This window comes from Cyanistes caeruleus, chromosome 34 (genome assembly GCF_971803275.1).
Source record: "Cyanistes caeruleus chromosome 34, bCyaCae1.hap1.1, whole genome shotgun sequence".
Taxonomy (NCBI): domain Eukaryota; kingdom Metazoa; phylum Chordata; class Aves; order Passeriformes; family Paridae; genus Cyanistes; species Cyanistes caeruleus.
Genome location: NC_141735.1, coordinates 1636464 through 1650625, shown reverse-complemented (window position 1 = coordinate 1650625; position 14162 = coordinate 1636464). Strand labels below are relative to the sequence as shown.

At 63.2% G+C, this 14162-nt stretch overlaps 2 protein-coding genes across 4 annotated transcripts; both read right to left on the bottom strand.

Moving 5' to 3' along the window:
- Positions 1 to 775: 775 nt before the first annotated feature.
- On the bottom strand, positions 776 to 8751 carry LOC111944793 (solute carrier family 22 member 6-A-like). Of its 3 annotated transcripts, none has more exons than XM_086870883.1 (11): positions 8373 to 8751; positions 6037 to 6832; positions 4960 to 5063; positions 4702 to 4856; positions 4048 to 4216; positions 3833 to 3956; positions 3640 to 3755; positions 2714 to 2928; positions 2320 to 2428; positions 2011 to 2214; positions 776 to 1002 (listed from the first exon to the last, which is right to left on the bottom strand). In XM_086870883.1, exons 2-11 carry the CDS (start codon positions 6640 to 6642, stop codon positions 921 to 923), a joined length of 1884 nt encoding a protein of 627 aa, XP_086727009.1. In that variant the 5' UTR covers positions 6643 to 6832; positions 8373 to 8751; the 3' UTR covers positions 776 to 920. The 3 variants fall into 3 exon arrangements, with proteins under 3 accessions (XP_086727009.1, XP_086727012.1, XP_086727011.1); XM_086870886.1 differs by having other exon boundaries at positions 8679 to 8751; XM_086870885.1 differs by lacking the exon at positions 8373 to 8751 and having other exon boundaries at positions 6037 to 6923.
- Positions 8752 to 9784: 1033 nt separating this feature from the next.
- Positions 9785 to 13757, bottom strand: DRAP1 (DR1 associated protein 1). The gene is made up of 7 exons (XM_086871104.1): positions 13593 to 13757; positions 13040 to 13112; positions 12493 to 12586; positions 11702 to 11821; positions 10929 to 11016; positions 10585 to 10667; positions 9785 to 10315 (listed from the first exon to the last, which is right to left on the bottom strand). The coding sequence occupies exons 1-7, from the start codon at positions 13632 to 13634 to the stop codon at positions 10186 to 10188; spliced, it is 630 nt and encodes a 209-aa protein (XP_086727230.1). The 5' UTR covers positions 13635 to 13757; the 3' UTR covers positions 9785 to 10185.
- Positions 13758 to 14162: the final 405 nt, after the last annotated feature.

The window sequence follows — 14162 nt, the reverse complement described above, 5'->3', positions numbered from 1 at the left end:
CTTTTAATTATTATTTCACAGCATTGCTTTTTTGAGGGGAAAAGTCAGGTTTTGGAGAGGGGTCATCCAGGAGGTTTGGTGGACAAGGGTGGGAACGGCAGAGAGAGGAGGTCTCCAGGCCTGGGCCAATGTCTGGCCTTCGGTGGCGCCTTTGGGTTAAATTTTAGTGATTTCAGTGGTCAAAAGGCGACCGAAAGCTGCTGACAGAGGTGGCCCTGCCTGGGTCAGCACATTTCCCCGCCGGGGGTTAATTTTTGACGGGGAGATTGATGGGGCCAAGGAACACGTCAGGAACGGGAGCAAGGGCCGGGGTGGCTTCGGGGGACGGAAATCGGGGAAGGGGCATCGCAGCGGCACCAGGACAGGGCCGGGTGAGATTCGGGAGATCCTGGTGCTTCCCCACCTTCTCTGGGATTTGGGGGATGTCTCTACCAGGACATGGGGTCGGTTTGGGGTTACTGAGGGTTGTCTTGGAGGTGACATCCAATGGCTCTTGGTGCCACCTTATCTGAGGTGGCTTCGGGGACACCGTCCTCGGGCATCATCCTATTGGACAAGGTCCCATCAAAAATGGGGGTCTTGGGTGCCACCTTGTTGATGGACAAGGTTGTGGGGTGTCCTCCTGTGGAGATGACCCCCAAAAAAGGGTTCTTGGTTATCCCCTTATTGGAAGTCACCTCAGGGACACAGTTTTTGGGCATTGTCCCATGGGAGGTGACCTCAGACGTGGCTGTTGGGGGTGACCTGGGGGGCACAGATAAGACCCCAAGACGTGTCCCCACCAGAGCTGTTTTATTCCTGCCCGGGTGTCCCCGCAACAACGGGAGGTCACCGGTCACCACCGAGGTCTCCCACCACCCCGACCTGGGGTGGTGCTGGCCTGGCCGGGGCTGGGGGGCTGCGCCCACCCCCAGGGTCCCTCAGGCCTCCTTCAGCGGGGGCCCGTCCTGGGGCTGGAGTGCGATCTTCTCCTTGGGGTCACCTGCTGGCTTCTGCTTGGTCCTGGAGGGAGGAAGAGGAGGAGGAGGAGGAGGAGATGGAGGAGATGGAGGTCATTGCACAGGGGGAGGGGTCCAGGCTGAGCATTAGGCCAATCACAGAGCTCGTTCTTCTGCCAACATCCTCCATCCACCTGTCCCTCAATGCAGCCAGGGGCGCCTTGACCCTGAACCTCTTCATGGCTGGTGCTGTCCATCATTGTCCATCCTCCATCACTGTCCATCCATCATACATCCATTGTCCATCATTGTCCATCATCCATCATTGTCCATCACTGTCCATCATCCATGATCCATCCATTGTCCATCATTGTCCATCATCCATCCATCCTCCATCCATTGTCCATCATCCATCATTGTCCATCATCCATCCATTGTCCATCCAACATCCATCCATTGTCCATCACTGTCTATCATCCATCATTGTCCATCCATTGTCCATCCATCATCCATCCATTGTCCATCCATTGTCCATCCATCATCCATCCATTGTCCATCACTGTCCATCCATCATCCATCCATTGTCCATCATTGTCCATCATCCATCATTGTCCATCACTGTCCATTATCCATGATCCATCCATTGTCCATCATTGTCCATCATCCATCCATCCTCCATCCATTGTCCATCATCCATCATTGTCCATCATCCATCCATTGTCCATCCAACATCCATCCATTGTCCATCACTGTCTATCATCCATCATTGTCCATCCATTGTCCATCCATCATCCATCCATTGTCCATCATTGTCCATCCTTCATCCATTGTCCATCATTGTCCATCATCCATCCATCCTCCATCCATCCATCCTCCATCCATTGTCCATCATCCATCATTGTCCATGATCCATCCATTGTCCATCCAACATCCATCCATTGTCCATCCATCATCCATCCATTATCCATCATTGTCCATCATCCATCCAATGTCCATCCAACCCTTGCCCACCGCCCATCCATCATCCATCCATCATCCACCCACTCTGCGTCTCTCCCTGCTGCCCACCCACCTGTTCTCCACCTCCTCGATGGTGTCGGGCAGCGGCGTGTTGAGGGTCTCGGGCAGGAACGCGGCCGCCACGGCCGCCACCACCGGGGCCACCCCATAGACGGCGGGGGGCAGGAAGGGGTAGTACTCGTCCATCATCTTCACCAGCGGCGCCACGATGCCGCCCACGCGCGCCATGGTGCTGCCGAAGCCCAGCCCCGTCTGCCTGCGGCGCCGGGAGGGTCACGGGGGGCTCGGAGCACCCAGGGGGTGTCCGGGGAGGGGTGGCAAGGACCTGTCCCACCGAGGGGACGTGGGGCTGGGGAGGTACCTGATGGGGGTGGGGTAGAGCTCGGTGGTGTAGAGGAAGACGCAGTTGAAGGAGGCGGACAGGCAGCCCTTGCCGATGACGGCCAGCGCCGTGCGCACCGTCTGCAGCTCTGCGGGGACACGGGGACACCAGGGATTGGCCACCAGGTGGGGACACAGGGACACCAGGGCTTGGCCACCAGGTGGGGACACGGGGACACCAGGGATTGGCCACCAGGTGGGGACACGGGGACACCAGGGCTTGGCCACCAGGTAGGGACACCTCGGGCAGGTGGGGATGAGGCAGGGAGGGAGGATGTGGGGATGGGGACGTCAGTGGTTGGACTGGAAACACGGAGGAAGTCACGTGACAGGCAGGGGACACTGGTGGCCAGAGTGATGGAGACCACACCCACCTGTGGGCACAAAGATGTTGGCCACGATGACCAGACCTGCCAAAAACAAGGCCACCACAAGCGAGAGCCGCCGGCCAACGTAGCTCAGGGACACGGTCACCACCACCTTGGCTGGGAAGTCAACGGCACCGAAAATCACCTGGATGAGGTAAATGCTGACCCCAAAGTTCTGCAGGTCCATGGCCAAGCCGTAGTAGGAGAAACTGATGGAAAACCTGGAGCGAGGCGGGAGAAGGGGGACCTTGGGGACCTTGTCACCTTCTGGTGACAGGACAGGGGTGGCAGGTGGGGGAGGAGAGGGTTGGGAGGTGGTTGGATGGGTGGGGTCACTGGTTGAGTGTCCAGGTGTTCATCCTTCCCTTCATCCATCTGTGAGTCTGATCATCCATCCATCCATCCATCCATCCATCCATCCATCCATCATCCATCCATCCATCATCCATCATCCATCCATCCATCCATCCATCCATCCATCCATCCTCCATCCATCATCCATCCATCCATCCATCCATCCATCCATCCATCCATCATCCATCCATCATCCATCATCCATCCATCATCCATCCATCCATCCATCCATCCATCCATCCATCCATCATCCATCATCCATCCATCATCCATCCATCCATCATCCATCCATCATCCATCATCCATCATCCATCCATCATCCATTCATCCATCCATCATCCATCCATCATCCATCCATCATCCATCCATCCATCCATCATCCATCCATCCATCCATCATCCATCCATCCATCCATCCATCCATCCATCATCCATCCATCCATCATCCATCCATCCATCCATCATCCATCCATCCATCCATCCATCCATCCATCCATCATCCATCCATCCATCATCCATCCATCCATCCATCATCCACCCATCATCCATCCATCCATCCCTCCTCGCCCCCAGCCCCACCAGACAATGGAGAGGCAGAAGAAGATGTGACGGATCACGGGGGTCCGGACCAGGTCAGAGACGGTGTAGGAGGATTTCAGAGCCGCCAGCTCCTCCTTCATGTTGGACTTCAACATCTGGGAGGGGAGAACAGGAGAGGTTGGGGGGGCTGGAAACCACCACCACCACCCACCCCCACCGCGGGCCACCAGACCTCCACCGTGATCTTCTCCCCCTCCTCCTTCCGGTTGTTGAAGGTGGCCACGCGCTGCAGGACTTTCACCGCCCGGTCGGCCTTGCCCGAGAGCACCAACCACCGCGCCGACTCCGCCAACCACCTGCAGCCAGCGAGGGGAAACTGAGGCACGGCCAGCGCCCCCCGTGTCCCCACGTGTCCCTGCGGCCTCCCCGAGGGGCGCAATGTCCTACCAGGAGTAGAGGAGGAAGACGAAGAAGGGCAGGGACACGGAGAGCTGGAGCCAGCGCCAGTGGGGGACGGCGTAGGCCACCCCAGCCAGGATGATCTGGCCCAGGGTGTAGGCGAAGCCGGTGATGGCCACGGTGATGGCACGGTACGGCGTGGGGATCCACTCCACCACTGCCAGGGACACGATGGGGACACGGCTCACTCGGGAGTCCCCACAACACCAGGACCCTGCTGGTCCGTGTGGCCACCCCAGCGTGGTCAGACGTGTCCACACCATGTGACCCCACCATGGCCACAGTGATGTCCTTGCTCAGGGACACTGGGGGGTTCCCACTCGTGATCATTGGGTTGTCCCCACCCATGGCCATGGAGATGTCCCCACTCGTGATCATTGGGTTGTCCCCACCCACGGCCATGGAGATGTCCCCATCCGTGACCGTTGGGTTGTCCCCATCCATGACCATTGGGATGTCCCCACCCATGACCATGGAGATGTCCCCACCCATGACCATGGAGATGTCTCCACCCATGGCCATGGAGATGTCTCCACCCATGGCCATGGAGATGTCCCCATCCATGACCATTGTGTTGTCCCCCTCCAAGGCCATGGCCATGTCCCCACCCCTGAGCGCTGGGCTGTCCTGGTGTCCCCTCACCCAGGCAGGCGATGCTGAGGCCGAAGCCGGACAGCGCCATGCCGCCGGCGAAGCGGAAGACGCAGTAGGAGGCGTAGTTGGGGGCGAAGGCCGTGCACGTCCCCATCACCCCCAGCTGCAGGTAGGACCACATCAACATGGCCTTGCGCCCAAACCTGCAACAGGAACCACTGGGACCTACTGGGAGCAACTGGGAGCCACCAGGGATGAGCCCCACAGGGAAACTGAGGCACAAGGGGGGGGCATTGCTGTCTTTACCTGTCTGAGAGGCCCCCCAGGACCAGGGCACCCACCAGGACCCCGGCCATGTAGATGGACTGGGCCATCTGCCGCAGCTGCCGGTAGCCACAGACCAGGTCCCACTGCCGGAACAGGGAGACATCTGTCAGTGTCAGTCTCTCTGTGTTCCTCTCCATCCATCACCCATCCATCCATCCATCCATCCATCCATCCATCCATCATCCATCCATCATCCATCATCATCCATCATCCATCATCATCCATCATCCATCCATCCATCATCCATCCATCCATCCATCCATCCATCCATCATCCATCCATCCATCATCCATCCATCCATCCATCCATCATCCATCCATCATCCATCCATCCATCATCCATCATCCATCATCCATCCATCATCCATCCATCCATCATCCATCCATCATCCATCCATCCATCCATCATCCATCCATCCATCATCCATCCATCCATCCATCCATCATCCATCCATCCCTCCATCCATCCATCCATCATCCATCCATCCATCCATCCATCCATCCATCATCCATCCATCCATCATCCATCCATCCATCCATCCATCCATCATCCATCCATCATCCATCCATCCATCATCCATCATCCATCATCCATCCATCATCCATCCATCCATCATCCATCCATCATCCATCATCCATCCATCATCCATCCATCATCCATCCATCCATCCATCATCCATCCATCATCCATCCATCATCCATCCATCCATCATCCATCCATCCATCCATCATCCATCATCCATCATCCCTCCATCCATCCATCCATCCATCCATCCATCCATCCATCCATCCATCCATCCATCCCTCCCTCCATCATCCATCATCCATCCATCCATCATCCATCCATCATCCATCCATCCATCCATCCATCCATCCATCCATCCATCCATCCATCATCCATCCATCCATCATCCATCCATCCATCCATCCATCCATCCATCCATCCCTCCCACCTCACCCCAAATCCCACCCTTCCCTCCCCGTGTCCCCACATTGTCCCCACCATGGACACCGTGGTCACTTCCACCCCCTCCCCATCCCGTGTCCCCGTCCCCACCTCGGTGACAATGGTGGACACGTAGATGCTGCGGTCGTAGTCCCACCCGTCACGGCAGGGCTCGGTGGCCCGGGGACCACTGGTGACGTTGGCGGGGGGCGAGGCCACGTAGCGCTGGCAGGACCCCAGGGTGACATTGGACCACCCCAGTGTGGCACCAGTGGCCCCCAGGGTGCCGTTGGAGGACCCCCAGGTGCCATCGGGGGACCCCAGGCTGCCATCGAGTGTGACCTGGGTGGCACCAGGGCCATGGATGCCATTGGGGGACCTCGGGGTGGCCGCAGGTGACCCCGAGGTGCCACCAGGAGACCTCAGGACGGTGTCGGAGCCTCTCAAGGTGTCACGAGAGGCTTCTGAGGTGGCATTGGGGGTGGCTCCAGGCGGTGCCCCGGTGGCTCCGGGTGGTGCCGGGGTGGCTCCGGGCGGTGCCGGGGTGGCGCTGGGGACAGCGGGGACGCGGCAGCGGTGCGGGGGGACGGCGGCGGTGAAGTTCTGCAGCAGGTTGTGGCTGGCCATGAGCAGGATGGGCACCGCCAGCAGCGCCGTCTGCAGCACCTGGAACCGGCCCAGGCCCCCAACCTGCGCCAGCACCGCCCCGAACGGCATCGCGGGGACACCGCCGGGCACCGGGACACTGCCAGGCACAGGGACACCTCCAGGTGTGGGGACACTGCCGGGCACGGGGACACTGCTGGACACGGGGACACTGCTGGACACGGGGACACCTCCAGGTGCGGGGACACCGCCGGGCACAGGGACACTGCCAGGCACGGGGACACCTCCAGGTGCGGGGACACTGCCAGGCACAGGGACACTGCTGTGCAGGGGGACAGGGTCACCCATGGGGGTGGCACAACTCATGGGGACACCACCAACCATGGAGACATCAACCATGGGGATACCACCAACCATGGGGACACCACCACCCGTGGTGACACCCCCAACCATGGGAACATTAACTGTGGGGACAACACCACCCGTGGGGACATCAACCGTGGAGACACCACCAACCATGGGGACACTCCCAACCATGGGGACACCACCACCTGTGGGGACTTCATCAACCACGGGGACACCAGTGAACACAGGGGCTTGGGGACACCCAGGACATCCATGGGGACATCACCCATGGGGACATCACCATCCCTCACCGGGATTTCATCAGCTGAGGGGACACCATGAAACACAGGGACACTGGGGCTTGGGGACATCTTCACCCATGGGGACAGCAGGACATGGAGACACCGGGACAGGGGGACACAGCCACCCCCAGGGCCACGGGGACACGGGACAGGGGTTGGACACCCCTGGGAGCTCTGAGATGGGGCCACCAAGACGTGGGGCCAGGGGGACCCAGAGATGGGGAGGGGACACGGGGCAGGGGACGTGGTGAGCACTGGGGACCGTGTCACCGCTTGCGTCACATGTCCCCAACCCCTCCTGATGTCCCCATCCCCTCTCAGCGTGTCCCTGTCCCTGCTCCACCTCGGCGCAGCTCCCCAGGGATGGGGACATCCGGCCAGCTGTGACTCCGTGTCCCCAAGGGTCCCCTCTGTGATGTCCCCAACCCCTCCCTGATGTCCCCACCATTCTCCTCAATGTCCCCAACCCGTCCCATGTCCCCTCTGTGATTTCCCCAACCTGACCCATGTCCCCACCGTACCCCTCAATGTCCCCCGTGTGTCCCAGTGTCCCCACACCACGTCCCCAATCTGTCCAATGTCCCCTCCCCTCTCTGTCCCCAATGTCCCCAACCCCCCCAGAAATGTCCCCAACCCCTCCCTGGTGCCCCAACCTGTTCCCGTGTCCCCTCAAAACGTCCCCAACCTGTTCCTGTGTCCCCCCACAATGTCCCCAACCTGTGCCCGTGTCCCCTCAAAACGTCCCCAACCTGTTCCCGTGTCCCCCCACAATGTCCCCAACCTGTTCCCGTGTCCCCCCACAATGTCCCCACCACATCCCATCACCCCCCGCTGTCCCTCTCTGTCCCCCCTTCGTTGTCCCACACCGGTCCCCCAGTCCCAGGAATCCCCCCCACCTCCTGTCTCCTCCTGTCCCCTGAGGTCCCCTCCTGTCCCCTCCTGTCCCCCTGGTGCCATCCCGAGGTCCCCTCACGGTCCCCATCCCCTTTTTGCTCTTCCAGACCCCACCTGTCCCCCAGTCCCGGGGGTCCCCTCATTGTCCCCCCGTGTCCCCACCTGTTCTCAGTCCCAGTCCCGGGGGTCCCCCCGTGTCCCCACCTGTTCTCGGTCCCTGCCCTGGTACCGGTCCCGGGGGTCTCCCGGTGTCCCCACCTGTTCTCGGTCCCTGCCCCGGGGGTCTCCCGGTGTCCCCACCTGTTCTCGGTCCCAGTCCCGGGGGTCTCCCGGTGTCCCCACCTGTTCTCGGTCCCAGTCCCGGGGGTCTCCCGGTGTCCCCACCTGTTCTCAGTCCCAGTCCCGGGGGTCTCCCGGTGTCCCCACCTGTTCTCGGTCCCAGTCCCGGGGGTCTCCCGGTGTCCCCACCTGTTCTCGGTCCCAGTCCCGGGGGTCTCCCGGTGTCCCCACCTGTTCTCAGTCCCCGTCCCTGTCCCAGTCCCGGGGGTCTCCCGGTGTCCCCACCTGTTCTCGGTCCCAGTCCCGGGGGTCTCCCCGTGTCCCCACCTGTTCTCGGTGCCGGTGCCGGTGCCGGTCCGGCTCGCGGTCCCCGCCTCGCTCCCGTTACACAACGAGAGGCGAAAAGCGGCGCTTTTGGTGCCACCGGGATTAACCCGGGGGGGGGGAAGGGGGCGAATTCCAGCGCCGCGGGGGGGTCCGGACGCCTCTGGGTCCCCCCGCCCGCCCGCCCGGGGTCTCTGCAGCCCCTATAGGGGACACCCCTATAGATCAGCACCCTCAGAGCCCCCTCCCCACATTTAGGGACCCCCCTCGCGCCTGTTGGTGTCCCCCCCGGACCCTGAAGAGCCCCTATAGATCCGCGGGGAGCCCCTACGGATCGCTCCAGAGCCCCTATAGATCCCCCAGAGCCCCTATAGATCTGCGGAGAGCCCCTATAGATCCCCCCAGAGCTGCCATAGACCCCCCCGAGCCCCCATAGGTCCCCCCAGAGCCCCTATAGATCTGCGGAGAGCCCCTATAGATTCCCCCCAGAGCTGCCATAGACCCCCCAGAGCCCCCATAGGTCCCCCCAGAGCCCCTATAGATCCCCCCAGAGCTGCAAGACCCCCCCAAACCCCCACCCCAATCCCTTTAAGGCCCCTATAGGGCCCTGGGAGCCCCTACAGATGCCATGGGGAGCTCATTAACCCCCTCTCGACCCCTATGCCCCCCCCTTAGGGTCCTACAACCCCCCCACCAGGCCCCTAAGGATCCCATAGGTCCCCTGCAGGTCCTGTCACCCCCCCAGACCCCAATAAATCCCTCACTGGTTCCTACAGACCCCCAGACCTCCCCTATACACCCCCCATACCCCCCCCAGGTACCTATAAATCCCCTAGAGACCCCCCAAAACCCTCTAGAGACCCCCACGATCCCCCTAGAACCCCCAAAGACCCCAACCCCCCCCTCAAAACCCCCCAAAACCCCCTCAGACCCCCCCCACAATCCCCTATAGACCCCATAGGGTCCCACGGGGGTCTCGGCCGCCCTCTGGTGGTCGAGAAAGGAAACGGGAATTGGGGAGGGGGTCCCAGGAATTTGGGGGGGGGGGGTCCCTGGGTTTTGGGGATTCAGAGCTTTGGGGGTCCCAGGGTTGTTTTTTTTGGGGGGGGTCCGTATGGAAACAGGAACTTTATTGAGCCGATACAAAACCCCCGACTCAGCAAATGCCCCCAAAGAGCCCCAAAATCAACCCCGACCCCCCCTCTGCCCCTCCCCCACCCCCAAAAAGGGGGTCCCGGCTGTGTCCAGGGGGGTCCCGGGTGTGTCCGGGGGGGTCCCGGGTGTTTTTGGGGGGTCCCAGGTGTGTTTGGGGGGTCCAGGAGACCGGGCCAAGCCCCCCCGCCCCCCCAGAACTGGGGCCGGGGGGGGTCCCAGTGCTCCCAGTACCCCCCCAGCCCCCCCAAACTGGTGCCAGGCTCAGCTCCCAGTAAGGCCCTACTGGGAGGTGGCGCCCGACCCCGGAATGGGGGGAAATCTTGGAGAAATGGGCAATAATTTGGGGTGGGGGTCGCTAGGAATCGTAATCTTCGTCCTCCTCCTCTTCCTCCCGGGCGCGGGGGGGGCCGGGGGCTGGGGGGAGCCCCCCCGGGAGCCCCCCCGGGAGGCTGGGGGGGCCCAGGGGGGCGAAGGGAACCCCAGGGCTGCGGGAAAAGGCGTCAGTGAGGGGGGGAGAACCCCCCAAAAAATCCCCCAAACCCCCCCAAAACCCCCCAGGAATATTGGGGAGGGGGCACCCCCGATCCATCCAACCCCCCCCTGAGAGACCCAGGTGGGGAGGGGCACCCGAAACCCCCTCCCTGACCCCCCCCAGGAACTCAGGGATGGGGGGAACACCCCAAAAGTGCCCCCAAACAGCCCCAAAAACGGCCCCAGGTGTTTCCTGACCCCCCCCGACCCCCCCAAACCTCACCTGGCGAAGGTGAGTGGGGGCGGGGCCGGGGGGGGCTGCGGCGTCTCCTCGTCCCCGTCGCTGTCGCTGTCCTCAGAGTCCTCCTGGGGGGACCGGGGGGGCAATCAGGGGACCCCAGACCCCTCCCCATCCCCAGGGGATCCCCAAAACCCCCCCAGAGGGTCCCAGAAACCCCAAATCCCCCCCACGGAGGTGACCCCACAACCAGGTACAGCCCCCCCCCCCTTCAGGGGGGACCCCCAAACTCACCCCGGGTCACACAAAGCCCCCCAGACCCCCCCCAGAGGAGATTCAGGGGTCCAGTACCCCCAAAACCCACCCAGGACCCCCCAAATTCCCCCCACCTCCTGCTCTGAGTCTGTCCCCGACTGTTTCGGGGTCCCCTTGGCTCCGGGACCCCCGTTCTTGCGGCCACTGCCCGGGCGGCGCCCCCTGAAAGAGACCCCCCCCACATCAGAGACACCCCCAGACCCCAAATCCCCTCCTCAGGGACCCCCCTGCACCCCAAAACCCCTCCTGACCCTCCCCTCAGGGAGCTCAGGTATGACGAGGCTCTCCCAGGGGTGTCCCAGAGGAACTTGGGGGGTCCCCCAGGTGTCCCAGGGTGTCCCCCAGGTACCCGAAGACCCTCCCCAGGTACCCCAAGACCCCCCCCAAGTACCCCAGGACCCCCCCCCCAGGTGTCCAGGGCTGTCCCAAAAGTATCCCAAGGTGTCCCTCAGGTATGCCACCACCTCCCTCAGGTGCCCAAGGGGACCCTCAGGGCTCCACAGGTGTCCCCCAAATACCCCAGGGTGTCCCCCCAGTGTGCCAGGGGTGTCCCCAGGTACCCAGGGGTGTCCCCAGGTGTCCCCAGGTACCCAGGGATGTCCCCAGATACCCAGGGTTGTCCCCCAAGTACCCAGATGTGACCCCAGGTGTCCCTCTGGTTTCCCAGGTGTCCTCCAAGTACCCAGGAATGTCCCCAGGTGTTCCCCAGGTACCCAGGGGTGATCTCAGGTATCCCCCTGCCTTTCCCAAGGATGTCCCCAGGTACGTGGGCATGTCCCCAGGTGTCCCCAGGTGTCCCCCAGGTGTGCCCAGGGGTGTCCCCAGGTGTCCCCAGGTGCTGCCTCACCTGCGGGGTCCCCTCTCGCCGTCACCGTGGGGGTCGTCACCGTCCCCCTGCATGTCGGGCACGGCGGCCACCAGGTCCTTGAGGAAGTCGAACTGCTGCTCCAGCTCGATGCACTGCTTCCTGTGGGCGGGGCCTCAGACCACGCCCACACCTGCCCGGCCACGCCCACACCCTGCCCAGCCACGCTCAACACACCCGGGACTGGCTACACCCATCTGGCCACACCCAACACACCTGGGACTGACCACGCCCATCCAACCACACCCACCCAGCCACACCCAACACACCCGGGACTGGCTACACCCATCCAGCCACACCTGACATACCTGGGACAGACCACGCCCATCCAACCACACCCACCCAGCCACACCCAACACACCTGGGACTGGCTACACCCATCCAACCACGCCCAACACACCCGGGACTGGCTACACCCATCCAGCCACGCCCAACACACCTGGGACTGGCTACACCCACCCAGCCACACCCAACACACCTGGGACTGACCACACCCACCCAGCCACACCCAACACACCCGGGGCTGGCTACACCCATCCAGCCACACCCAACACACCTGGGACAGACCACACCCATCCAACCACACCTACCCGGCCACGCCCAACACACCCGGGACTGGCCACACCCACCCAGCCACACCCAACACACCTGTGGCAGGCCACACCCAGCCCCAAAAGGTGCCTCAGGTGTGTCATGGACCCTTCTCCACCTCCCAAAGGTGCCCCAGGTGTGCTGGACAGGTGGGGATGGGTGGGAACAGGTGAGGCACTCACAGGTGTGACGTCGTCATGGTTTTGGCATTGCGGGACTGAGTCACGTGACAGGCCTTGCGCAGCAGCGACTCCAAGAACAGCTCCAGCGCCCGCGCTGCCACGCTAAGGACGGCCAGGTACACAGGTGACACCCCGGGGACACAGGTGACACCCCGGGGACACAGGTGACACCCAAGGGACACAGGTGACACCCCCCGGGGACACAGGTGACACCCCCAGGTACGCAGGTGACACCCCCAGGTACGCAGGTGACCCCTCCTGAGCCCCCCAGGGACACAGGTGACACCCAAGGGACACAGGTGACTTCCCCCTCAACATCCCCCAGGTGTCCAGCATGGGCAGACTCAGGTGTGTCACAGGTAGGGGCACCTGGGGGGCTGAGCTGTGCAGGGTGGGGCTGCCCAGGTGAGCAGGGCGGGGTCCTGGAGGTGCCCAGGTGAGCAGGGAAGGGTCCCAGGGGTGCCCAGGTGAGCAGGGCGGGGTCCTGGGGGTGTCCAGGTGAGCAGGGCGGGGTCCTGGGGCGGGGCCCAGGTGTGCCAGAGGATACAGATGATGACGGGGACGGCGGCTGCCACCTTCCCGATCTCCTCGTCCGTCTGCATGATCTTCTTAATCCGCGCCTGCCACAGACCCCGCCCTCACCTGAGCCTCACCCTCACCTGACCCCGCCCTCACCTGAGCCTCACCCTCACCTGAGCCCCGCCCTCACCTGAGCCCCACCCTCACCTGAGCCCCACCTTCACCTGAGCCTCACCCTCACCTGAGCCCCGCCCTCACCTGAGCCCCACCCTCACCTGAGCCCGCCCTCACCTGAGCCCCCCTCACCTGGAGAGCCTCGCCCCCACCTGAGCCTCACCCTCACCTGAGCCCCCCCAACCTGGAGAGCCCCGCCCACCCCAGGCCACGCCCCCACCTGCACCCTCAGGTGGCTCCCAAGCCCCCAAGCCCCGCCCACCCATCAGCCCCCGCCCCGCCCTCTCCGTTCCCACGGTGACCCTCCCGCCCCCGCCCTCCGCGTTGCCATGGTAACCCCCCTGTTCCCCGCCCTCCCCGTTGCCATGGCGACCCCGCCCCGGCCCGTGTCCCCCCTCAGGCGCTACCGGCGGGAAGCGCGCGTTGTATTTCTTCTTCTTGCTCGGCATGGCCGCCTCGCTGGCCCCGGGGGATCCCGGCGGATCCCGCCCGGCCCCGGCCCCGCCGCTCCCGGCCCCGCTCCGGCCGCTCCCGGCCCGGCCCCGGCCCCGCTCGGCTCCGCCGCGGCCTCCCCGCCGCGCCCCGCCCCTTCCGGGACGAGGCCACGCCTTTTCCGGGAAAAGCCTCGCCCCGCCTAAAGCCGCGCCCATTTAGACGCGCCCCGCGAACGAAGCCACGCCCCCTCCATAACCACGCCCCCATGCGCACAAAGCCACGCCCACAGCTGTCAATCAAACGCAGGCGGGTCTTGGACCATTTATTGGGGTGACCCCAGCGAGGGGGAGGGGGAGGGGCGGGGATTCCCCTCCCCCCCAAAGGCACTTGGATGGGGGCGGGGTTAATGCTGGGGGAGGGGCGGCCACGCTCCCATTGGCTGCTGTGCTCTGGGGGGCGGGGCAAAAGGGGGACACCCCCCCCCCCAAAGGCACCCAGGGACCCCGACAGGAGTTTCCCAGTAGCTCCCAGTAACCCCCGCT

Bases quoted from the DNA above. Each gene is read 5' to 3' on its own strand.
- LOC111944793 (XM_086870885.1), bottom strand. From the start codon at position 6,915: ATGGTTGGTGGTGTCCCCATGAGTTGTGCCACCCCCATGGGTGACCCT. The intron at 2,929-3,639 runs GTGGGGCTGGGG...GCCTCGCTCCAG, and splicing joins TTCTGCCTCTCCATTGTCTG to GTTTTCCATCAGTTTCTCCT. The intron at 2,215-2,319 runs GTACCTCCCCAG...CCGGCGCCGCAG, and splicing joins CTCTACCCCACCCCCATCAG to GCAGACGGGGCTGGGCTTCG.
- DRAP1 (XM_086871104.1), bottom strand. From the start codon at position 13,634: ATGCCGAGCAAGAAGAAGAAATACAACGCGCGCTTCCCGCCG. The intron at 13,113-13,592 runs GTAGCGCCTGAG...GGTCTGTGGCAG, and splicing joins ACAACGCGCGCTTCCCGCCG to GCGCGGATTAAGAAGATCAT. The intron at 10,668-10,928 runs GTGGGGGGAATT...CGGTCCCCCCAG, and splicing joins GGACAGACTCAGAGCAGGAG to GAGGACTCTGAGGACAGCGA.